General features: G+C 47.2%; 3 protein-coding genes across 13 annotated transcripts in view; 1 reads left to right on the forward strand and 2 right to left on the reverse strand.

Moving 5' to 3' along the window:
• The window catches only part of ITPR3 (inositol 1,4,5-trisphosphate receptor type 3), a 97824-nt gene extending 89678 nt beyond the window's left edge, over positions 1-8146 (forward strand). For 4 of the 6 annotated variants that reach the window (XM_038379735.2, XM_043500286.1, XM_043500284.1 and 1 more), the window contains exons 50-58: positions 827-999; positions 1270-1434; positions 2096-2288; positions 3012-3107; positions 3830-3954; positions 4383-4548; positions 5511-5671; positions 6232-6393; positions 7253-8146. In XM_038379735.2, coding sequence (XP_038235663.1) covers positions 827-999; positions 1270-1434; positions 2096-2288; positions 3012-3107; positions 3830-3954; positions 4383-4548; positions 5511-5671; positions 6232-6393; positions 7253-7321 — 1310 coding nt within the window. In that variant the 3' untranslated portion in view covers positions 7322-8146. The other 2 variants (XM_043500285.1, XR_006276439.1) reach the window with 2 other exon arrangements.
• Positions 8147-9029: 883 nt separating this feature from the next.
• On the reverse strand, positions 9030-15950 carry LOC119846304 (ubiquinol-cytochrome-c reductase complex assembly factor 2). Of its 2 annotated transcripts, none has more exons than XM_038379737.2 (4): positions 15740-15934; positions 10505-10579; positions 10023-10092; positions 9030-9190 (listed from the first exon to the last, which is right to left on the reverse strand). In XM_038379737.2, exons 1-4 carry the CDS (start codon positions 15875-15877, stop codon positions 9093-9095), a joined length of 381 nt encoding a protein of 126 aa, XP_038235665.1. In that variant the 5' UTR covers positions 15878-15934; the 3' UTR covers positions 9030-9092. The 2 variants fall into 2 exon arrangements, with proteins under 2 accessions (XP_038235665.1, XP_043356226.1); XM_043500291.1 differs by having other exon boundaries at positions 9151-9502; positions 15740-15950.
• Positions 15951-18520: 2570 nt separating this feature from the next.
• The window catches only part of IP6K3 (inositol hexakisphosphate kinase 3), a 48008-nt gene continuing 42835 nt past the window's right edge, over positions 18521-23693 (reverse strand). For 4 of the 5 annotated variants that reach the window (XM_038379499.2, XM_043500287.1, XM_043500288.1 and 1 more), the window contains exons 4-6: positions 22420-22598; positions 21549-21724; positions 18521-20382 (exon numbers count right to left, since the gene is read on the reverse strand). In XM_038379499.2, the coding sequence (XP_038235427.1) occupies positions 19906-20382; positions 21549-21724; positions 22420-22598 (832 nt within the window). In that variant the 3' untranslated portion in view covers positions 18521-19905. Of the gene's footprint in view, positions 20383-21548; positions 21725-22419; positions 23543-23693 lie in introns of all 5 variants that reach the window. The other variant, XM_043500290.1, reaches the window with a different exon arrangement.

Here is a 23693-nt window from a genome sequence, read left to right on the forward strand (position 1 = left end):
CCGGTGGGGGGGGCACTTACCTTACAGGGTGGCTGGGGCTGGCTCTGAACCCCTCAACCCACCCCTTCCGCCTTAGGCCCTGCCCCTTCCGGGGCCAGAGCTGGCCTCAGAGTACCGGTAAGTCACTCGACTTACTTTCCCCTGCTGTAGACCCAAGCCCTGAGACTCGCTGCCACAGCGTGGACATACCCTGAGAGGGAGGGAGTATGGTCTAAGACTGAGAGCAGGGGACTGAGAGCCAGGACTCCTGGATTCTGTTCTTGACTCTGCCACTAACTTGTTCTGCATCCTTGAGAAACTCACTTTTTTTCTGGTTTCAGAGTAGCAGCTGTGTTAGTCTGTATTTGCAAAAAGAAAAGGAGGACTTGTGGCACCTTAGAGACTAACTAACAAATTTATTTGAGCATAAGCTCAAATAAATTTTAGTCTCTAAGGTGCCACAAGTCCTCCTTTTCTTTTCACTTTTTTCTGTGCTTGTCTCCCAGTTTATAAAATGGGGATAATAATGAGATACCTCTTATATTATGAAGCTTCATTTATTGGTGTTTTTAAAGAGCTCTGAGATCTCAGATGAAAGGTGCTAGAAAAGCATTTAATGTGTTAATAACAAAATAATACATGTAATGAATATTAAGGACCATCTTATTTTGTGTTACTCATTGTATCCAGGGATGTTTTTCTTTTTCTTTCAATGACTGGCTCTTTAGTTTTGAGGGATAATTCCTCTCAGATGTTTGCTATAGATTGATACAGATCGAGTGTGACCAGTTGATCATATGTGTTTGATTTCCATGCCCTTTAACTATGGTGTCCCTTTTCTTCCCAGGAGTGTTGGATTCCCCATTGATCTCCCTGCTCTTCTGGTTTCTGATCTGCTTCTCCATCATGGCCCTGTTTACCCAGCGCTATGGCATCAGACCGCTCCTCGTGGCATTGATCCTGCGATCGATCTATTATTTAGGGATTGGGCTCACGCTGAACATCCTGGGAACTCTCAATGTAAGTTACCTGGGGAAGGTTAGTGCAGCGCCCCTAAACCCAGGCTCAATCTGTGTCGAGTTTGGCTCCCAGCAATGAAAATCAGTGACCTCTGGAAATGTACCTGTAGGTATCTGGGCTGAATCCTGCACTCACTGAAGTCAGCGGATTTACAGCACTGTAACTGGGAGAGCATTCACGCTCTACCGTCATTGTATACTGAGTTCACAAAGGCAAACTGTATTAATATACAGCTCTCACCCACCCTGCTTCCTTGTGATTGTTCCCTAGCTGACCAACAAGATTGTGTTCGTGGTGAGCTTTGTGGGCAACCGTGGGACATTTATCCGGGGCTACAAAGCCATGATCATGGATATGGAGTTTCTCTACCATGTGGCCTACATTGTGACCAGCATTCTGGGGCTCTTTGTACATGAACTCTTCTACAGCATCTTGGTACGGTAAACATGGTTGTTAGGGAAATGTATGTAGCACAGCCATGCCCAGTGGGGAACTGAAAGATTTCTGTCCAGTGTTCGCAAAAAGAAAAGGAGTACTTGTGGCACCTTAGAGACTAACAAATTTATTAGAGCATAAGCTTTCGTGAGCTACAGCTCACTTCATCGGACTAACACGGCTGCTACTCTGAAACCTGTCCAGTGTTGTTTGTGTGGGTCAGCCTTTCTGCTTTTTGCGTGAATGTATTGTATCTGCGTCTCTTTCTATCATCTACCTTTGATCTGGGTCAGCTAGGAGGCAATGTGATCTACTGGTTAGAGCAAGGGATTGCAAGTCAGAACTCCTGGGTTCTATTTCTGGACCGACTGTTGTGTACAAGTCACTTCTGCCCAGATCCTCAAAGGTATTTAGGAACACAACTCCCATTGATTTCAGGAGGAGTTAAGTATTTACCTCTTTGTTCTCAGTCTACTCACCAGTAAAATGGGGATGATACTGAATGCCCCCTGTGAAATTTAGTTAGCGTTTGTCGAGTACTATGAGATCCTAGGCTACAAGGTGCTATAGAAAGGCCAGATGTTATCACAAAAAGCCCGCTGCTGCATTTCTGCCCCCCCGGCCAATTAAACTCCACATGGGTACGCTTTGTCCATTTCAGCTCTTTGACTTGATCTACCGTGAGGAGACCTTGTTCAACGTCATCAAAAGCGTGACACGGAATGGGCGCTCCATCCTGCTGACCGCCCTCCTGGCTCTCATCCTCGTCTACCTCTTCTCCATCGTGGGTTTCCTCTTCCTGAAAGACGACTTCATCATGGAGGTGGATCGGCTGCCTGACAACAAGTCCAAAGGTCTCCCCACCTTGCCATGCCACGCAGCGAGTGTGGGTTGTGGTGCGGTAGGCAGAGCAGGGGATAGGTAGCACTGGGTTCTCTTCCAGATTCTGCCATTGACTCCCTGCGGGACCTTGCACACAAGTCATTTCCCACGCTGTCCCTCAGTTTCCCCATCTGTAAAATGGGGGAAATAACACCTCTTTCACAAAGGAGATGTGAGACATAGTGTTTTAAGGGTCAAAATCCTGGTCCCGCTGAGCTTCCAGGTGGTAGAGAATACAGCAGCTCCCGGAGACTTCAGGGACCCAGCACTGCAATCTCTGGGCAGGGGAACCAGGAGTTTGGGGGTAAAAGGGAATGTGGTACTGGTTCTGGGCAGATGCAATGGAAGTTTCAGGACTGTAGCTGTCCTCTAAAGGTCCCCGTGTTTGAAAACTGAGCAGGGGATTCAGGGCTGAAAAGACCCCAGGACATCCATTCACAGGTCCAGTGGAAGTCTGGGCTCAGAATGTGCAGCTAGACAGTCCCGTGCTCATTGCCAGCAGGGCTCAGCGCTGATAGTATGTCGGTGATGGGAGCTTTACGACTGAAGTTTGGGGGGGGATCAGTGGGAACGATGAGGAGAAGGAACCCCAAATAGCCTTTCAAGCTGCAGCTAGGGGACAGTGAAGGAGGGGCCCCCAATCAGAGGAAAAATAAGTGGTACTCTGCCGATGACACAGTCTCTTGTGCTTCCAGACAGCCCCTTGGGGATGCAAAGGAACATGGAGGCTTTTATGGAGTCGTGCAGTGGTGACAAAATTAGCTGCTCTGCGGTGCCTGATGTGCTGAGAGGTAAATATCTTACCCTGGTAGAAGCATTTAAGATAGAGGAGAGAGACTTCCCTCCTTCCCAGCCTGTGCTCCTAGGTAGGAATCCCACTGAATTAATACAGAGGCGGTAGAAATCAGGACATAGGGCTGAGGTGGTCCCCTCTCATTTGTCAGTCAGCCGGGCAAAATCCAGCCCCTTTAACAGAGTCACTTAGAAGCAGCCCACTACCTAACAAATAGGTAAGCCATGTCCCTTCAGAGTGAGGGTGGTCCCAGCCTAACAAGGGTTGCATGGAGCAACATGGGAAAGTAGGGATTTCAGAGGGAGCTCGAGTCATCAGAGCGGACAGGCTGGTTCTGCTCGACCCTTCCAAGTTAATATCACAGCATCAAGGTGCTCGCCAAGTTCTAGCTCTCTTCTGCTGGACAAAGAGGGAATAACTGTCTCCTCGTGTTGCAGCAAAATATTCTCCAAGGAGAGACTCCTCCAGCTAACTAGTGTGCAAAACACAGTTGCTGGAACATCGTTAGCCAGTCAGATTTTCTCTGGGCACGTTCTGCTGCTGGCTCTGGAATATACCGTGACCACCTGCTTTCAAGAAATAAAAGTAAAAGGTGGAAAGAAAAGCCCTTGGAGAGACTCCAGAGCCAGTGACCTAAGGCTTCTCTGTACAGCTTGGCTCCCTCCAGTGGGCTGATCTCTTTATCTGCTCTCTCCTGACTGGTTTATGCTTATGTTCCAGATAATGATGAGGATAACTCCGAGCGTGCCTGTGACACACTGCTCATGTGCATTGTCACTGTCCTGAATCACGGCCTGAGGAATGGAGGGGGTGTGGGTGACATTCTCAGGAAGCCATCCAAGGATGTGAGTTAACACGGCACTCTGGGCCAATTCCCTTTTCTTCTGCAGAGACCTGTCACATTCATGGCTCTATGTCTCCCTCATCCTTGTACATGCTTCTGACGCTGCCAGACCTATCCCCGCCCCACTCATCTCTCCATTTATACGCTGACTTACCCTTCTAACTAATTTCTCGTCTTTCCTTCATTACATACCTTACGCAATTGTCTCTTCATTCCTCTATGCTTATGCCTCTTTCCCATCATCAATACTCCAAATTTCCTTCATGATGTGGAATTTAGATCTTAGCTCCTCATCTAACCTCCACCTACCTTGGCCTTAAGCCATTTCTCTGGCCATTGTAAGGAAGCAGCATGATCTAATGACTACTAGAGCAAAGGGCTGGAAGGGAGAAGTACCATGTTTTGTTTATGGCTATTTTCCTTTTGCAGGAGTCCTTGTTCCCTGCTCGGGTTATCTACGACCTCCTCTTCTTCTTCATTGTCATCATCATTGTCCTCAATCTTATCTTTGGTGTCATCATAGACACCTTTGCTGATCTGAGGAGTGAGAAGCAAAAGAAGGAAGAAATTCTTAAGACCACGTGTTTCATATGTGGTGAGTGCTAGGGCAAAGAACATCACATGAACGCATGCACATCCCAAACAAGTTCCTCACAGGACTGAGCCCTTAACTTGTGTATTCCAGTAAGCAGCTGTTTGTTGTGTGTGAAGAGGGGAAAAATGGGAGTTGTCCTTTTTATGCTTCTTTATTATGTGTAAAGATGACTTGATTTATTTTTTCATGTTTGTTTATGTTAGAAATTTGGGTCTTGTCTATCCTAGAAAACTCCATGGATCACTGAAGAACTAGCAGCTTAGATAAAAGAAATGAACCTCATTAGTTGAGCGAGGAAATGATTTTTGTAATTCAAACTGTTGCTTTTTGTTAAATAAGCATTAACTAAAACACGCTAGAGTAATGTGTTCTTTGTGAAGGATTTGTCACTCCTCCAAACCCTTAAATTCTGAGCTGAGAAAGCTCTCAGTCCTCATCTGAGTAACCAAAGAAGTCCTCCCAAAAGAAGGGGAGAGGCAGAAAACAGAATTGACTTGCCTGATATTACTAAGAAAAAACATGAAGGGAAAAAAAACCTTTTCAGGCCATATTTGTGCATCAAAAAGCAAAACAAAAAAAGGAAGCAAGCATTTCCCTTATTTTGCGGGGAGGGGGAATCAAAATGTAAATAAGAAAAAAACAAGCACAACACAAACCCAATTCTTCCTTCTTTGCAGATCACTTTTAAGAGAGATCCACTGTGTGGTCTTTATACTAGAAGTTTAGATTTGGTATACAGGAAATGTATTTAGTAGCACTTTAAACAGAAGTGTTCTAAATACACAGCTAGGTAATTTGTCTAATATAAGTTGGGATGCTTATTGTACGTTAAACACCGCCTAATTATTAAAATCGCCCTTTGAAATTCACACCTGCGATAGGATGCAATTATCTGTTCTTCCTTTTACTCTTGTTTTTGGTGGTTTTTTTTCAATTCCTTTTTTCTCCACTGCTTCTCCCAGGTCTCGAAAGGGACAAGTTTGATAATAAGACTGTGTCCTTCGAAGAGCACATTAAATATGAGCACAACATGTGGAACTACTTGTACTTCATCGTGCTGGTGCGAGTAAAGAATAAGACTGACTACACAGGGCCCGAGAGTTATGTGGCACAAATGATTAAGGTGAGTGTTGCCTAAGACAGGATCTCACATACAGTAAGAACATGTCTCCCCCAAGGAAATCATTTTATTTTTTTTTTAAACAATAACTTGTTGAGAAAACTTGTTTTCAAAGGATGACTTGGAATTATTTTTTAAAATTTTGTAAAAGCCTCTCACTTCTTCCTTGTATGGTTATTTCCAAGTTGGGCCCAGCTAACCAGGCATCATCTGTTGGGTATTTTATAGTCAACTACCAGATATTCAAAGAAGCCAGGACTTAATGAAAAGCAGAACCGGGAGCAACCTAGTTATCGTGAATTCAAGGCAGTGACAAAGGTTGGGGGAGGAAGGTATAGGAAAACCTTTGAACGTCCTACCGTCAAATTTACGGGATTGCTTTGTGTCTGGAAGTCTACAAAAAGAAACTGGGAAATTAATGGGCTATTAATGAGAACCCTTAAAGGTACTGGGGAGCCCTTAGCACAGACAGGGTTTATAGGGCCAATTACCCAGTTCTTGTGAATTAGCACTTATGCTCAAATCAGGCTCCCCCACCCCAACCTGAAGTTCTCATCATTCAGAACAAGAACCTGGACTGGTTCCCTCGGATGCGAGCCATGTCGTTGGTCAGCAACGAAGGGGAAGGGGAACAGAACGAGATCCGGAGTCTTCAAGACAAGCTCAACTCTACTATGAAGCTGGTGTCTCACCTCACTTCACAGCTGAATGAGCTGAAAGAGCAGGTATTATAGTTGAAACAGGGATGCTTCAGAATGGGGATGGCTTAATGGCAGAGCACAAATCCCAAGCAGTAGAGCAGGATCCAGAGTGACTGAAACACATTTCTAGGGTCATATTCTGGCTAGGGTAGCATGCAAAGATGGCCTGAGTCAGAATCAATGGATGCAGCCTCAGGCAGACTTCCATAACCTGCCACAGCTAGGGAAGGGAAAGAAAAGGTTTTAGCAATTTAGCAGTTCCAGATACTTCAGATGGACTGAACAGAACAGGGCAATTTTGCGCGATCCAGCCCCAGCTTCTGGCAGTCAGAGGTCTAGGGGCACCCAAAGCATGGGGTTTCGATGGACCTATCCTCTATGAACTTAGCTAATTATTTCTGAACCCAGTTATACCTTTGGCCTTCACAACATTCCCTGGAAATGAATTCCACAGGTTGAGTGTGGATTGTGTGAAGAAATACTTCCTTTTGTTTGTTTTAAATCTGCTGCCTGTTAATTTCAGTGGGTGACCCCCTGGTTCTTGTGTTTATGTGAAAGGTTAAATAACACTTCCGTATATACTTTCTCCACATCATTCATGATTTTATAGATCTCAATCATATTCCCCCTTAGTAGTCTTTTCTGAGATGAACATCCTAGTCTTCTTAATCTCTCCTCATATGGACGCTGTTCCATACCCCACGATGCAGTCCAGGGTAGGGCTTTCTTTGCCACCTGCTTAGCAGCATCCCTGGAAGTTGAAAGCCCTTGGCAGGTGTATGTTTGACCCCAGCCTAAGACATGGGCCTCTTAGTGTGGCTAAAGGGGGAAAAGGAACAAGAACAGTGTTCCTGACTACATTGTGTCCTTATTTTAACTCTAGATGACAGAGCAAAGGAAGCGCAGACAGCGGCTCGGTTTTGTGGATGTCCAGAACGCCATGAATCACTGAGGCACACAAAAAGCATCAGCTTTGTCAACCAGCTAAATACATGTTATCGGCTAACAATGATAGATCACATCTTCAGAAGCTGGACAAAAGCCAGGGTTACGGCTGTAAGGTTTCAACGCCAACTTTCTCCTTCTCCATTCCATCTCTGCAAACATTTTGCCCAGCAACCGGCAGGAACCACTAACTTACCAGACTTCCTCACTGTACCTGGACCTGCAATTTATCCTAATGCCCTCAAAGGAAGGTAAATTATTTTGGACTTTGGTTCCTCATTGCAATAACTTTTTGTTCTGTAACATGAATTATCTTTCTTTATCTCCATGCACTACATTTTGGTGGCTACCCCCCTCCAGAGGCGATAGCATTAATATTGTTACTAGCATTTATAGAGTTGCAATATTTAACTTATTCCAAGTAGTCAGGGGAAAGTCCGTAGAAGATGTGGAACTTTGCAAGCCAGACATCTTGTTCACTGTACCTCACAATGCTGATTTTCCTCCATTTTAAGAATCCCATCTATCCCTGCGGTGCAGTAAACTCAACGAGATGTATTGATAGTACAGTGCATCTGATGAGGATGAGTAACAGCAACACTGTTGCTAGCATGATATAGTCTTATCTTCCTTGGACAGACTTTATTTGGGCAGTAGTAGGAAACGGCAGGTTTACAGCAGTTCACTGTGAAGAGGTATTCTGAGTTTATTTTCATCTCTGATGTTATACAAACTTTTTATTTTGTTGTTTGTTAACTAATATGTAAATTGCCTTAACTTAACACAAAATCAAGTCATAGTAAAAGCTGAAATGAGGTCAAAGAACCTCTTCAACGCTGTTATGAATTAATAATATTTATAATACAATAGCATCCAGAGGCCTCGCTCCTGATTAGGGCTGTGTGAATACAGGTCCCCATCCCAGAGGAAACTCAGTTCAGAAGACAGTGATGAGTGCTATAGCCATACAAAGATCTCTTATTGCAGAGCTACCATAAACACCACAGCTTGTCTGCTGAAGTTTTAGACGAGATCCTGCTGCTGGTTTCAAATGGTTTCAGTTCGTGCCAGGGGAAAACTGTTCAAATGTATAACAGCAAGAGGCCATTAGTTCTTCCTAGAGCCAAGTACAGTGCAGGTACATGTATACATTCTTCCCCCTCCAAGGAGCTGCAGGGCACTGCACCAACACGGAGCAGTCCTCTGGCTCCCAGGAACAGACACTGCTGCTGTAGCTTGTAAGGAGGATTGCAAATAGGCCAAATGCATCTGATGAAGTGAGCTGTAGCTCACGAAAGCTTATGCTCAAATAAATTTGTTAGTCTCTAAGGTGCCACAAGTACTTTTCTTTTTGCAAACAGGCCTCAGTAGATGAACTTGGATCAATGACACTGAGAAGTAACATCCATTCTTAAACCACAGAATGTGCAAAAGAATAACACATGCAATAGCACGCACACAAAAATTTGTGAATACCTAGTCAGAAGAGGAACACCATAACAAGACGTTAGTGGCTGTGTTATAACTAAAATCCTAACAGTGGTTCTGTCACCACTATGTCCATACAGGCACATCTGCCCTGCCCCTGGCTCTCTCACCTCAGATAGCGTCTCATTTTCCATATAAAAACACTGTCCCGCGCAATCAGTATATCAATACCAGATTTTAGAACAAAATAATGGAGGGCCTCAGGCATAAGTTCTGAATGCTATTGCTAAAAGGAATGAATGGCTTTATTCATCATGGGAATATGTACAGGGGGGGGCTGGGGAGAGAGGTTATAACTTTGAGTCCTCTTCAGCATTCTTGGCAGAGAATTTCTCTCGCAGTTTTTTCCATTTACCTTTTTTCATTTCCTCCATCTGTTTCCCGCTGTCTGCAATTGGGGGAAGAAGAGGGAAGACAGAAAAGCAGATGAGATTTCTGTTCAACAGACTCCCCTGTCTGACTTCTCCAAGCTAATGAGTATTTCTAATTTGTATTTCAGTGCCTGGAGGCAAGCTTCTTTTCTCATCCAAACAAACACAGGGGCAATCCTTGCCATGCCCAACAACAAACAGTCAGTTTCCAGACGCTGCAGTTAAAGATAGGAACCACAGCAGAGCAAAACTACAACTGCACCTGGTAAATACACAGGCAGAGTGTATTTGTGCATAGCAGCACTCATTTTTCTCTAAGAGGCTTGCTGCTATTAGGGAAGATGTAAAGAGTAAAATTAAACCTTTGAAAAGATAGCTGAGAACTACTGAAACAAATCTGTTCAATTTTAGCACTTTTAATACATATGATGTGGCAGGCATAGAGTAAGTTTCTTCCCCGCAGCCCTGCTCCTGAACAGATACTATCAGTGCAGCAAACCCAGGGGTTGATACACATCTGACCAATATGCTTATTTTCCCTGTATTTGTAAGGGGGTCCCCTGAGGTTCTCTGGCCATGGGCATAGTATTGGTATTTTTCACTTATCAATACTAACCACAGGGACGCCCTAAAACGAGGTGATACAACAGGTATGAGTTCAGTTCTCTGTATTTTTTTTCTTTACTGGGAAGGTATTGCTTTCAAGAAGTGCCACATCAAGGGCCCTGAGGAGTGAAATTCTGTTTATCCCTTGGACCAGGTAACAGCAGTGCAAGCTACTCCTGTAAGCCTGAGCTGGGGGAAGAGTAATCACAGACTAATCAAACAGAACCTCATTGGCCTCATTACCTGTTGCTAGGATCAGCTTGCATTCTTCCACTGTGACTCCAGTGAAGCTCGTATCTTTTAGGCGTGGATACTTCCCAAACAAAACAAAAAGAATTTACTGACTCAACCGAACTCTTTCTCTGCTCCCTCCCCAAGCCAGTGCTTTGCTTATCCTTATCCATCTGCTAAATCCTAAGCACAACATTCCTGTTGAAATAGTAGCAGTGGCAAGAGTCACAGTGCCACCCTGTGGCCTTTAGGCTCATCTCCAGCAAAGCTCAAACACTAGACAAGGTGGGAGCTGCTTCTGAAATGACTGAACTTTTCAAAGGCTTGTGCTGCTCAAAATGAGTTCAGCTTTGTTTTTCACAGCGAAGGTGCCGGACAGCACCATAGACAGCTTGTTATTAATACTTCTATTATAGGAGCACCCAAAACCCCCTATCAGATTTGTGGCCCCAGTATGCTCTACAGACACATGGGCCATGGCCTGAAGAGCTCACCTTGTTTTTATAGAAATTGGTGTGGATTCTGACTAAACTTTCATACATTTGGTCACAGTTTGCAGGGTCAGCAATCTGAAAAGGAACAGAAACATTATGAAACTCTACTTCTAACCTGTACAACAAATGCTTCTCCTTGTAAGTAACAGGCCACATACAAAATGAGAAGAGGAGCACCTTACCAATGGAACAGAAGTGGCAGTATCCTGTAAAATTGCTAGAGGTTCAAGGATAAAAAACTGTGTTCTCACTCCTCCTGCTGGACCTATACATGCAACCCTCTAGTAAAAATGATAAAATTCTGCTCATAAGGATTTGCTGGATCAAATGTGAACAAAATATTCACTGGTAAAGAAATAGAGCTGGACGGTTTTCTCCTCATGCCCATCTGCGATTACTGTAATGTGCAATAAAGGCTCCTTCACTCAAATAGCCTACCAGCCAGATTTAAAAAGGTGTCTTATTAATGAATTAGGGTAATCTGTCTGTTAGAAAAATTTCATTGCTATCAAAGGGTAGGTACATATCTGGTGGTCATCACCTAGGTGAACGTAGGTGCTGCAAGTGGTGCCATTTTTCTATATCACATCATGTTTAAACATTATTGGTCATCCAATCTGAAAAAATTATAAAATCACAAAAAGGGCCATAACTTGAAAAAGCATAATTAATTTTGCTCAAAATTGGCAGAAAACTTCTAAATACAATTGATAATGCACAATGTACTCAGAAAGAGTACTGTTATGGAATGCTTGGGAACGATTTAGCCCCAAGTGATATATTTTAGGCATTTTCCCATCCTTTTTTGCCTTTTGATTAAAGCAAAAGTCTGTAGTCACATGCCATCTTGCCATTATGGACTGATTTGCGAATAGTTTTTCTGTCTATTTTTATGACATTAGGCAAATAATAAGACCCCTGGTGCCTAATTATAAAACATATTTTTGATGTTAACTGCTGGGCCAAAGTCTTAAGCCCACATGGTACTTTATTCAGCTACTGCTTGGTTCCTCATTAACTCTCCGGTTAGGTCAGGTCTGAGTAATGGCAAAAGGTCAAAGTAATGGCAAAGTAACAAGCAGAGACATAGCTACCTCCTAGCCTGTCAGATCATCTTTGATAGGTGACCAAGGCTAAATGTTTCACCTCCTTGCCCTGAAAACTGCTCACGTGGTAGGTAATGGGAGTAGGCTTATAAATAACAGCATGCAGTTAGGTTACTCACTCACCTTGTTATTGGGCTGGGCTCAAATCACTTGTTTGGTACAAAGCTAGCAGGGAAAATCAGCTGTGTTCACATAGGCCATATCTCACCAGCCTTCCCATGATCTGACAGACAGACAGTCCCAAACCCAATAAGCTGAGCATTATTAGACTTCCACAGTGCTTCTGCAAACGGGTGCTGTTATGAGCAAGAAAAGGAATGCCAACAGGCACAAGAAACCACAGAGGCTGCAGTAACATTTCTGTTTAAAGGTAAACTATACTAGTAGCAGGCTTTGGGTAGCATGGGTGGTGAAAATTTGGGGTCATGGTCAAGGGGTTCTTGAGATAGCTTTCTTCTCCTCCTGGCAAAGGACTTGTGCTTAATTTTAAAGTGCTCTGAGCTGCAAATGCAGAGCCAGATTGGTTTGAGAACTGGTATGCCAGATAGAGCCCTAGCATGACAGTTGAGGTACAATTTGCGGGTCATGGATGATGAGAGCCTCCCCTTTCCTCTGACCTGGAGCACTCCTGCAGCACTCTAGTTGGAGGTATGAACAGCACTGAGCAGGGAATGAAGTGTGCGCAGTACATGCTATAGCCTCACCCCACATAAATCAGGGACCTTAAGAGTGTCACACACAGCCTGTACCATAGGAAATCTTAGTTCAATTTCCCTCTCTACCTGATGAGGAGAAGGGCTCTGAACAGAGAGCACCCTCAGTCTTTCCTATTGAAGCTGTTCCACTTTAATTCACTATTAATTGGGCCCAAGCAAGACTCAAACATGAGCAGCCCTCTCTAGCATGGTGGTTAGGGTCTGCTTCTGGGATGCTAGCAATCCTAGTTCAATTCCCCCCTCTGCCTGATGAGGAGATGGGATCCGAACAGGGAGCTTCCCTCAGTCTTGCCTATTGAGGCAGTTCCACTTTAATTAACTATTCATTGGGCCAACTAAAAAGCTAGAATCACTCTACAGTCCCATGGTTAGGGGAGGCGATCCCGGTTTGAGTCCTCCCTCTGCCCCTTAGAAGGGGTTTGAAGAGGGTTCTCCTCTCTCCCAGGTGACAGGTCCTTGTTTAAATCCCCTCTCATTCACAGGAGCATTGTCTTCCTGAGACAGGAAGGGGGCTTGAATTAAGAACCACCCACCAGGTGGGGTGATCAGAGGGTGGGGCAGTCCCTGGGATGTGGGAGATCCATGTTCAAGTCCCCTGGCAGAGGGGGGACTGGATCTCCCACAGCCTGGGCAGGTGTCCGGGACAAAGTGATTCACTTTTATTTCCTCCTGCACCCACTTTTTTTTTTTTTTTTTTTTTTTAAATTAAAACAGCCTAGGTAGCAAATCCCTTCATGGCAGGAAGAGGTGGGAATTGAACCAGGGCCTCCAACACCACAGCTCAGTGCCATAACCACTGAACTAAGGAAGGCTTCTTATAGTTACCTCTTGCTTTGGCCCAATTAATAAGAGATGAAAAGCAAAATATATCTTACTTCAGTGATTAGGGCACTCACTTGAAAAGCAGCAGATCCCGGGACTTCATGTCCTTTCTCATAAGGTAGAGGAGCAACTGAACTAGGAGAGGACCGTTGTTATACTTTGTTATTCACCTAATACATTCATACAAAACATTCTACAGCCCTTCTAAGAGTCATTACTGTTGTTTAAGTACTTTTTCATTGTATTCAGAGTTACAAAGAAGACCATTACAGTTGTATCATGTGCGCTTTTGACTTTATCTCTGGCTGAGAAAATAAGTATGTTTTATCATTAGAGGGTAGGGGTCTTATCTGCATAACTTCACCTGCATAATATACTAAGCAAAGTGGGAGAATTAAGAAGTGATTGTTCTTTCTCCACAGCGACAGGTAATGGCTGCTGTTGGAGGCAGGAAAAAGAGATAGTGTTGACAGTTCTCTAAGTATCACCATACTTGATCTCCAGACTAAGCACATTTTGTATCCAGACCTAAAATGACTCTGCCAGTATTTGAGTTATGATAGCTACAGTAGCTATTAAATGGGTAGTAGAAATAGAATGGAAAAAAAAACAACAGGTGGCTGAAGGGGTGTGTGTTGGGGATGGATATCCGTGTAAGGGGCCTGGGGAGGATCAAGGGGTGGGGGCTGTGAGGGGCGGAAGGGAGGCAGTGACTACAGACAGAGGTGTAAGAGAAGAGGTGGTTGAAGGGGCATGTATGGGGTACAGGTGTAAGGGGGTGACTGGGCGCTGGGGGGGGCTGTAAGGCTCCGGGGGGGAGCTGTGGGGCAGTGGTTGTGAGCAGACATGAGTGAGAGATAAGCCAGGGTAGCTGGGGTGCTGGGGGGGGCAGAGGAGCAGGGGGGCAGTGGTTGTGATGGGGAGATAAGCTGGGGATGGCTGGGGGGCTGCAGGGGGTGTGCACGGGATGTAGTTGTCAGGGAGTAGCTGGGGCGGCTGTGAGGGGGTGGGGGGCTGTGGGGCAGTGGTTATGAGGGGAAGATTGGCTGGGGGGCTGCAGGGGGTGTGCATGGGATGTAGGTGTCAGGGAGTAGCTGGGGGGGTGAGGGCCCCGGGGGGGGGCAGGGGAGCTGTGGGGCAGTGGTGAGGAATTAAGCTGGGGGGCTGTGCACAGGGTGTAGGTGTCAGGGAGTAAATGGGGGGGCTGGGTTGCTGGGGGGGGGCTGTGAGGGGGCGGGGAGTGGTGGGGCTGTGAGGGGCCGGGAGGGCGGGGAGTGGTGGGGCAGTGGTTGTGAGGGGGCGATAAGCCGGGGGAGCTGCATGGGGTGTAGGTGTCAGGGAGTAGCTGGGGGGGGGCTGTGAGGGGCCGGGAGGGCGGGGAGTGGTGGGGCAGTGGTTGTGAGGGGGCGATAAGCCAGGGGGGCTGGGGGGCTGCACGGGGTGTAGGTGTCAGGGAGTAGCTGGGGGGGGGCTGTGAGGGGCCGGGAGGGCGGGGAGTGGTGGGGCAGTGGTTGTGAGAGGGCGATAAGCCGGGGGAGCTGTGAGGGGGAGGGGGGGGCTGTGAGGGGCCGGGGGGGCGGGGAGGGGTGGGGCAGTGGTTGTGAGGGGGCGATAAGCCGGGGGGGCTGGGGGGCTGCACGGGGTGTAGGTGTCAGGGAGTAGCTGGGGGGGGCTGTGAGGGGCCGGGGGGGCGGGGAGTGGTGGGGCAGTGGTTGTGAGGGGGTGATAAGCCGGGGGAGCTGTGAGGGGGAGGGGGGGGCTGTGAGGGGCCGGGGGGGCGGGGAGGGGTGGGGCAGTGGTTGTGAGGGGGCGATAAGCTGGGGGAGCTGTGAGGGGGAGGGGGGGCTGTGAGGGGCCGAGGGGGCGGGGAGTGGTGGGGCAGAGGTTGTGAGGGGGTGATAAGCCGGGGGGGCTGTGAGGGGGAGGGGGGGCGGGGAGGGGTGGGGCAGAGGTTGTGAGGGGGTGATAAGCCGGGGGGGCTGTGAGGGGGAGGGGGGGCTGTGAGGGGCCGGGGGGGCGGGGAGGGGTGGGGCAGTGGTTGTGAGGGGGCGATAAGCCGGGGGGGCTGGGGGGCTGCACGGGGTGTAGGTGTCAGGGAGTAGCTGGGGGGGGCTGTGAGGGGCCGGGGGGGCGGGGAGGGGTGGGGCAGAGGTTGTGAGGGGGTGATAAGCCGGGGGGGGCTGTGAGGGGGAGGGGGGGCTGTGAGGGGCCGGGGGGGCGGGGAGGGGTGGGGCAGTGGTTGTGAGGGGGCGATAAGCCGGGGGGGCTGGGGGGCTGCACGGGGTGTAGGTGTCAGGGAGTAGCTGGGGGGGCTGTGAGGGGCCGGGGGGGCGGGGAGGAGTGGGGCAGTGGTTGTGAGGGGGTGATAAGCCGGGGGGGCTGTGAGGGGGCGGGGGGGGCGGGGCAGTGGTTGTGAGGGGGCGATAAGCCGGGGGGGCTGGGGGGCTGCACGGGGTGTAGGTGTCAGGGAGTAGCTGGGGGGGGCTGTGAGGCGCGGGCCGTGGCTGTCTCTCCCCCCCCCCCCGGGCCAAGCCGCGGAGCCGCCCCGGCACAGCTGGGGCTCGGCCGCGCTCCCGCCCCGCGGCGCTCACCTGGCTGCTCTCCCCCTCCCGGAAGGCCTGGGCCACCCGCTGCCGCAGGAAGGCGCCCAGGTCCCGGCCCCGCTTGGTCTCCTCCACCGGCCACTCCTCGCAGAGCTTCAGAAACCGCCGGTAGCGGGTGGCCGCCATCTTGGGACTGCGGCCCACGCGCCCCCTCCCAGAAACGATTGACGGGTCACGTGACTCTGAACGGGCGAATAAGCGGGTGACTTGTTCAAAAGTACGGAGGGCGGGAGGGGCCGGCCCGCACGCACGCGGCCTCAGAGCGGCCGTTCGGCTCGTCGCCCATCAGCTGGCGCATGCGCAGCAGGGTCCAGCGAAGCCATGTGCCGCGGGCTGCAGTTGGGGGCAGCAGGAGGCGGATACGCATGCGCATGAGAGCCTGACCCTGAGACGCATCTGGAGCCCCCTGTGGCAGGGAGCAGGGAAGGCGGAGTGGAGGGAGCAGAGTCTGGTGCATGCTCCTGACCTGCCTCCAGCCAGCGTGCTGGATAGGGGCAGATCTAAATGGGGAGGGGACAGCCTCAGTGCCTGGTGCATGCTCCTGCCTGGGTCTCCTTCTGCCTGGGAGCAGCACCAGCACCTCAGGGATAGTGTCCACAGAGAGATCTGGGGCAGCCAGGCTCCAATTCACTCCACAGCACTTTGACCGGACCACCAAGCCTAGCAAGGCCCCTGCCGTGCGAAAAAACCCAGCCCTGGAAGGGTTAAAGAGCAGAAGGAACTCAGGATCCCCCTGGCAATGCACTTCTTAATCTACACTCTGAAGCCTATCATCCATTTGGTTTATACAGAAGTTCTCAAACTGGGGGTCCTGACCCCCCCTCAGGGTCACAAGGTTATTACATGGGAGGTCACGAGCTAGCAGCCTCCACCCCCCAAACCCCGCCTCTCCTCTAGCATTTAGTATAGAGTTAAATATAAAAAAATGTGTTTTTAATTTATAAGGAGGGGGTCCGCACTCAGAGGCTTGCTGTGTGAAAGGGGTCACCACTGCACTGGTTTATAACCTGTCATTTGAGAGAGACAAGGTAGTAGGCGAGGTCATATCTTTTATTGGCCCAGCTTCTGGGGGTAGAAGGTAAATCCTTTCAAGCTATACAGAAGTCTTCACTTTGTGTAGCTCGAAAGCTTGCATCTTCCTGTCCTGTCCTGGCCACCAACAGAAGTGGATCCAATAAAAGATATTACCTCACCCACTTAGTCTTCCTCAGACTAACATGCCTACAATAACAGTGTGTTTTGAAAGGCGGCTGCTGAATGGTGTTGCTTTGCCCCTTCATTTAATAGCCTGCTGCCTACTCTGCCATGTACAAGGATTGGTGCAGCTGACAAAGGGATCTGGCTTCGGCTGTGCTGCAAACATGTCCGTGCCTGGCTACCGACTATGTAGCACGGAATAGGTAATGTCATGCGCGCTTTCTGGCCATTTTAAAAGCATAGAAAGGAGTATCCATTTCTCCATCTCCACTCCCAGCTAACAAGATTGTACTCTAAATCAGAGGCATACCTCGTGCCAGATGGAAGGCTAAATCCTGCCCTGTGCTACTGCATAAAGAGGAAAAGGACGTGTAGGGAACCTCTTAGCTCTTTGCAAGTAGCAGTGAAGCCTGTCTCCTGCTTAGAGAAATAGCTAACACAGGGGCTTTCTCAGCATGTAACCAAACTTTCTTGGCCTGTTCCATCAGTCCTAGCAGAGTTCTATTTACAGCATTTAAACACTGCCTTCAGCTGCACACCGGTAGGAGCCCCGAATGCATTGGAAAGCAAGGACATGGTCCTGCCTCCTCTTGGGTGTCTTGCATTTAGGGGTCTCCTGGAGGGAGCAGTCCCTATGCTTCACAGTCTGCAGCTGAGCTGCTTATGGCCTTCCACCCTTCTTGCAGCAGGGCTATAGTTTATAACCAGCAGGAAGCTCTGGCGAGGGTGCACACTCCTCCTTTTCAGAGGAGCAATCAAACACCACAGCCCAACCCCTCACCCTCAGCCCTTCCTGATCCCCTCCTGTGGCGGCCAGGACAGGAGGTAGGCCTGAGTTTGTCTCCTCACACTCTTTACTACAGCTGCAGAGTTATAGCACTCTTGAAGACCAACACAAGGGTGCATTGATCTATCCAGGTAAACAATAAGTAATGAAGGAATATTTTCCCTTTTGGAGGGTTGTATGTCAGTATTGGCAGAATGAGGATGCTCAGCAAGAAAAGAGCTACGTGTGCATCTTAGAAAAGAGCAATGTCTGGGCAAAGCTGGAAAGTGAACATAAGAACGGCCATACTGGGTCAGACCAAAGGTCCATCTAGCCCAGTATCCTGTCTTCCAACAGTGGCCAATGCCAGGTGCCCCAGAGGCAATGAACAGAACAGGTAATCATCAAGTGATCTGGTCTAAAGTGCTGTTAGGATCACATATGTACAATTTGGGCCAAAGCAGGTGGTGGTTTGGCACCTTGACTGCTCTAGTTGGGCTACTGTGGATCTTTGTGGCCATCTGAGATTGTTTGCTAGGAACAGGCAGTGTCGAGAACAACTTCCATTAAAGAACTTGATTTCACCCTGCCTAAGTAAAACATACAAGCCGGCCAGATGATTGACTTTGCCAGCCATAATTTATGGATATTCACCAGCTGCATGCAATAAAGTACACCTGAAAGGGTTTCTCTTAAGGGGATATTTAAACTTGTGAAAAGAATGGTTCTTTTAAAGCAATCAATGCTAAACACACCCCAACTTCAGGCGGCACTGGAAGTGAGGAAAAGAAGTGGACAATAATAAGTGACAGTGACCTGGACAATTTTATTTACACTTCAGCTCCCCAGTAATTGGACTTTGTAGCTCTGTTCTTGACTTAAGTACATTCTAAGAGGTTTCCCATATTGCACAGGAAGGAATTGGTTATATTGGTTGTTCCTTATTCTTATCTGCCCACAAATATTGTAAACATTTTGTTAAATTTTCCCAATTGTGTGTTCTCCAAACACACACGCACATACTCACGCACTCACACACACACACACACACACACACACACAGTTCAAAAAAAAAATGTCCCTAAATGTCCAGTTCCTGACTCAGAGGGCCGGTCCAAACATGGAGTTATTCTGGAATAACTATTTTGCACTTTGGAAGTGGATTAAGCTAAGCCAGAAAAAAGGCACTCTTATTTCAGAATACAAGCACCCACACACGGAGTTATTTCAGAACAGCTATTCCACTTTGAATTCACACTGTACCTTATTCTGGAATAACTTTCATGCACAGGCAAGCCTTATGTCACAAATTCTCTTCCACACTACCAGGTCCTGATGAGAATCCTTTCATGACTAGTATCTCACCTAATTGGCACTCTTGACATCAGTATCAGACAGACTCAGCACTCTCTGATATATCTGGCTCCTTTCCATCCCCTCCTTCAGAAAACTCCTTAGTCTGCCCCTTTATTTTTCCAGGCATATTAAGTACTTGTACGATTCTGTTTGTGCTTTGTAGCATCCTCACTCATGCCTTGGGACTATAAATTCCTTACACCAAGGACCTCTTAAACATAGCACCTCTTATATAGCACCACATATACATATATATACACACACACACACACACACACTGTATAGAGGGCTTCATATATTATCACAGTCTTAAAAGTGCCAGGTGTTTGGAGCGTGAAGATCGGAAAGTGCAATTGTCTTCTGTTTGTGTCATTGAATGTCCTTGGCCCATCATGTTGAGCCTGGGTTGAAAGTAATGCTGCAACTTGTTAAGACCTGCCAGCACCTCTTAATAGTCTTTCAACTGCATAGTCTTTGCTTAGCGTTCTTGGCTTTGCAGGTGATATGGAGGTGAGCAGGCCCTATGTTAATTTTAAGATTCTTTCAAGTAATGCTTTCCTCTTGCTCGCAAACAAATCAAGGACAGCAGTAAAAGAAGAAAGGAAAATAAATCTTCAGCGAGATCACAGACACGATGGATTCTTTTCAATCCTTTGCTTTTACAGTTCGATTCGGTAATGGCATGTAGCATCTTCTGCGCTTTCCTAGCAAGGCATCAATGCTCTCATTCCAAACAGTACACAGGATGTTCAAAAGCCGGGAGGGGCCCCATGCAAAGGCAGTCCCTTCCTGGGATATCTATCACCACAAAGTCCATGCTCTGTCACAGCATTTGTCATTCTCCTTCTCTGGTATTCTCAAGAATTTTGACAAGATTTTCTAGCCCGAAAATATAGCCATGGTCTGGCCCATCATAGACGGTATGATTATACTTTGAACCTTTATAAATGGTGTGAGCAAAATCTATCATGCGGACGTCAACTTTGGGGTGACCAGTCCCATGTGGCATGGTGTGGTTTATGTTCTGAAAACACCCCTGAGGATGGTTGTCTAAGGTTTCTTTATTCTCCTTTGGTTCCTGTCCATCATAGATGATGAGAAGGGAGCTGGAGTAGAATCGATAGGAGCTCTGGTTTTTGATGACTGAAAGCAGAGCCTTTAGCTGTGACACAATGGGTTCTAAAACGTCTGTTCTGAGACGGTTACCATTGTGAAGGAACTGATAGAGGGCTTGTCTGAAGCCATCAGGCGATAGTTTCCTTCCATAATACTTGTCTTTGCAGAGAAATTGGCCAGTATCTGCTTGGTAAACCTTGAATAAAAAGAACAATAATCCAGATTGTGTCTCTCTCAAATTATTGCACCTTCGAAACATCCTGCATGTAAGTAATCCAGCTAGTTCGACAGAAGGAAAGGCACATAGTTTAGAGTTAATCTAAAATGAAAGGGTCCACAATCAAGCTGGTACATGAGATGCTTAGTTCCTCTCCAGTCTCAACAGCATATGGCAATTTATGCAGCAGGCCTCTAACTGAATCTAAAACCATGTCAACATAGGAGGCTTAAGCTACTGCTATCCAGCCACTGGGATAGCTGCATTGGTACAAACCCCTAGAGTAGGCAGGCTATAAGTCGCAGTTTGCACTGGTGCAATTTACCCCTGCCTGAAATGGGTATAAGAAATGCATGGGGGAAAATAGTGATTTATAGCAACTTACCCCCATCTACATTAAGGATTTGCACGAGTGCAGCAAACCAGTGTCTGAAACTGGTTTAAACAACCACTGTAGACAAGGCCTTAATAAAGGTGCTGTACCCGCCCTCAGCTGGTAATGTACAGTGCTATAGTCTTATTTTCCAAAGCACAGAAATAAAGAATGACAAGGAAATCTAGACAGGAATATTGACACGATCAAGATCTGGGAGTGGATACAGAATTAGCTTCCATACCATATGTAATTTAAAGGATAATCAGTTCAGTATCAGAACGCTGAAGACTGGAGAGGAACCTACTTGACACTAGCTATTTACAGTGCTATATATGTGTTTTAATCATAATAATTATCCCACACACACAGCAGAGCAATGTTCTAAATCTTCTCAGTATCTTGCAGGAAGGAGTGACAATTGCAGTCATGAAGAGCCATAATATTTAGCACAAAAAGGGTATCTGGTATTTGCACTGACTAGACTAGACAGCTCCTAGAAATGAATGAGCATGGAAAGTTTATGATCTTCTTTCTTCCAGGTTCCAGTCCTGACTAACACTGAACAGCGTGGGCAGAGAATCGGGGCAATATATATGTCTAGGGCCAGATACATAGCTGGTTTAAAATGGGATAGCTCAGTTGAGATGAAGAATGAAGATATGGCAGTTTATACCAGCTGAGAATCTGGCCCTTAGAGTTTATTAAGTGGTAACTCCTTGTGCTTGTTTTGAAGAACAGAAATACTGAAAGGGTCAAGAGGCCACCCTACCTGCATTCCGCAGATGCGAACTCCAAGAGATCCAGAAGTGCTCTGTTCACACTTCTTTATGTGGCGTGCTTTCTTCTCTTCTGATGCATCATCTCCATGCTGCCTGGTTCCCATCTTTAAATCCAGAATGCAGGGATATTGATACTTTGACACCACGTTTTCAAGCAACAGAAACTCTGGACTCATGAGTTAAGGAGACTTGTTATTATTAAATGTGCAACTGAAATAGGTCTTAAATCGGGTGGCTCTGTGCATCCTCTGAAGTTCACCATAATCATTCACAATTGTAATGAGACTTTGCAATCCACCTTTACCAGCACTCATCGTGGCTACTGGCCTCTTGTACCAGTTTCAGCCAACTTATTCTAAGTGCAATATCACCAGGTAAATTATCAATGGCTCAGTTCTCTAGTGTGGATGCAGCCCAGGGCTGTCAATCCAACACCTTTCATCAACACTAAAGTCACTCAAGTCTGTTGGTGGCGGGGTTAAACTGTATTGATCACATGACCGGTGATCAAATGATGTGTCTTATGAAGGAGAAGAGCTGTTGCTGCTTTGATCCCTTTACGTGAAGGGCTTCCTTGACTTTGGATGGACACCCTTTGATGTGGGGTTTCTTTTAAACACAGACAGAAAGGATCCAAAATACAGTTAAATACATTGTGTTCATGCCCAAGGGCTCTGGGGCCTGTTATAACCTACACATAAAAATGTTTCATTGATTACAATGGTGATCCTTTATTAGCAGCCAATATACACACTATAAACTCTCCATCAGAAGGCTGGTCTTTTCCCCCCCTCAGCATCACCGCTATGAAATAAGCAATAAGCAAAGTGCAACAAGAACGGCTGGAATAAAAAGGGATACCATGTAGTTTGTTCTCATCAAGTTTGGAGGACATGCGGTTCAGGTGCAGTTGGTGGCAGCGCAGTGCCCAGGGATTATAGCTCTTTCTTTCTGGCTGGTTCCCATTTGTATCCTCCATGAGCGAAGAGACGGCCGTGCGGTACTGAAGTTCTGTCCTAAAGAGTGCCTTCCCTGGGCAGCTAGACAAAGTACACCAAAGCAGCAAATTTGGTTTGTAAGCTCCCAGAAAAGAAATTGGCTTTCCCCCTCCTTTTGTAGAGTATGAAACCTGATAAGGGAAATTTTCAGGGGCCCTCAGGGAAACAAGTATTCATCCTGGCTAACCTGCAGGGATCCTTTGTTACCGAGTCAAAGTCCTTTCCAGGAAGTTAGGCGGTTGCTTGATGCCAATATTTTTTCATTGCAATTTTAAAGCGAGTTTGGCTTCTGTGAAAAGGCCCAGATTCATCGCACTGAAGCCTGGAGATCTCCATTTATCCACCTAACAGGTGTAACACAGGCAAACTGCCTGGCAATGTGCCTCATCTGTGGGTTCGAGGGACCACCTGTGATGGGGAGAGTGGATTCATTCTCCCTGTATATTCAGCCCTTGGTCTCATCCATCTTATGGGTATGATTCCTCTCTCATCGAGGTCAGTGGCAAAACTCCCACTGGCTTTAATGGGAGCTGGATCGTACCCCTAAACGATAGCTGAGCTGGGTCTGTTTTGAACCAGTTAGAGTGAATGATCCTGTGTCTCGCTGAAAACATTTGAGAATGTAAAAGGTGAAGGCAGGTCTCCCCTGCAATTCTAGCAGAGCAACTGTTCAGAGCTCCATTGAGTGCTGTAGACATAAGCCAGCATTGGGGTGGTCCAGAGCTGCTCCTTGCAAGGAGACTATCAGGAGGTATTCTTAGGAGTGTAAAGGCTGCACACGTACCCTTTACAGCCTTTTACAGGGTACAGCTCACTGTCCTTTGTGCAGCTTTTGTCGCTGTTGAGCTTCTCTGGGCAATGATTGCGGGACGGGGGCACAGCCATGGCCTCACTTCCTTCCTGCTACTTTGGGCCACTCTACAACCTGGCAGAGGAGGTGAAAAGCATCCCCTGCTCTCTCCAGAATTCAGGGACTGCAATTCTGCCTGTTGGCAAGTGGAGATCACATAAGAGGTGTTTTTGAAAAAGGTGCAAATCCTGGTCACAATCATCTAGGTGTCAATCTGAAGTCACTCCACTAGTCAGTGGAATCGCTCCAGATTGGCACCTGTGTAAGTGACTTCAGAATCTGGCCTA

This window comes from Dermochelys coriacea, chromosome 21 (genome assembly GCF_009764565.3).
Source record: "Dermochelys coriacea isolate rDerCor1 chromosome 21, rDerCor1.pri.v4, whole genome shotgun sequence".
NCBI classification, from domain to species: domain Eukaryota; kingdom Metazoa; phylum Chordata; order Testudines; family Dermochelyidae; genus Dermochelys; species Dermochelys coriacea.

What these genes read in the sequence shown, in the direction of transcription:
- LOC119846304 (XM_043500291.1), bottom strand. Translation starts at nt 15,877, where the DNA reads ATGGCGGCCACCCGCTACCGGCGGTTTCTGAAGCTCTGCGAGGAGTGG. An exon ending in GGGAGGGGGAGAGCAGCCAG is followed by an intron (nt 10,580 to 15,739) that starts GTGAGCGCCGCG and finishes GTTCCTTTTCAG; the next exon opens with ATTGCTGACCCTGCAAACTG. An exon ending in CCAATTTCTATAAAAACAAG is followed by an intron (nt 10,093 to 10,504) that starts GTGAGCTCTTCA and finishes TTGTTTGGGAAG; the next exon opens with TATCCACGCCTAAAAGATAC.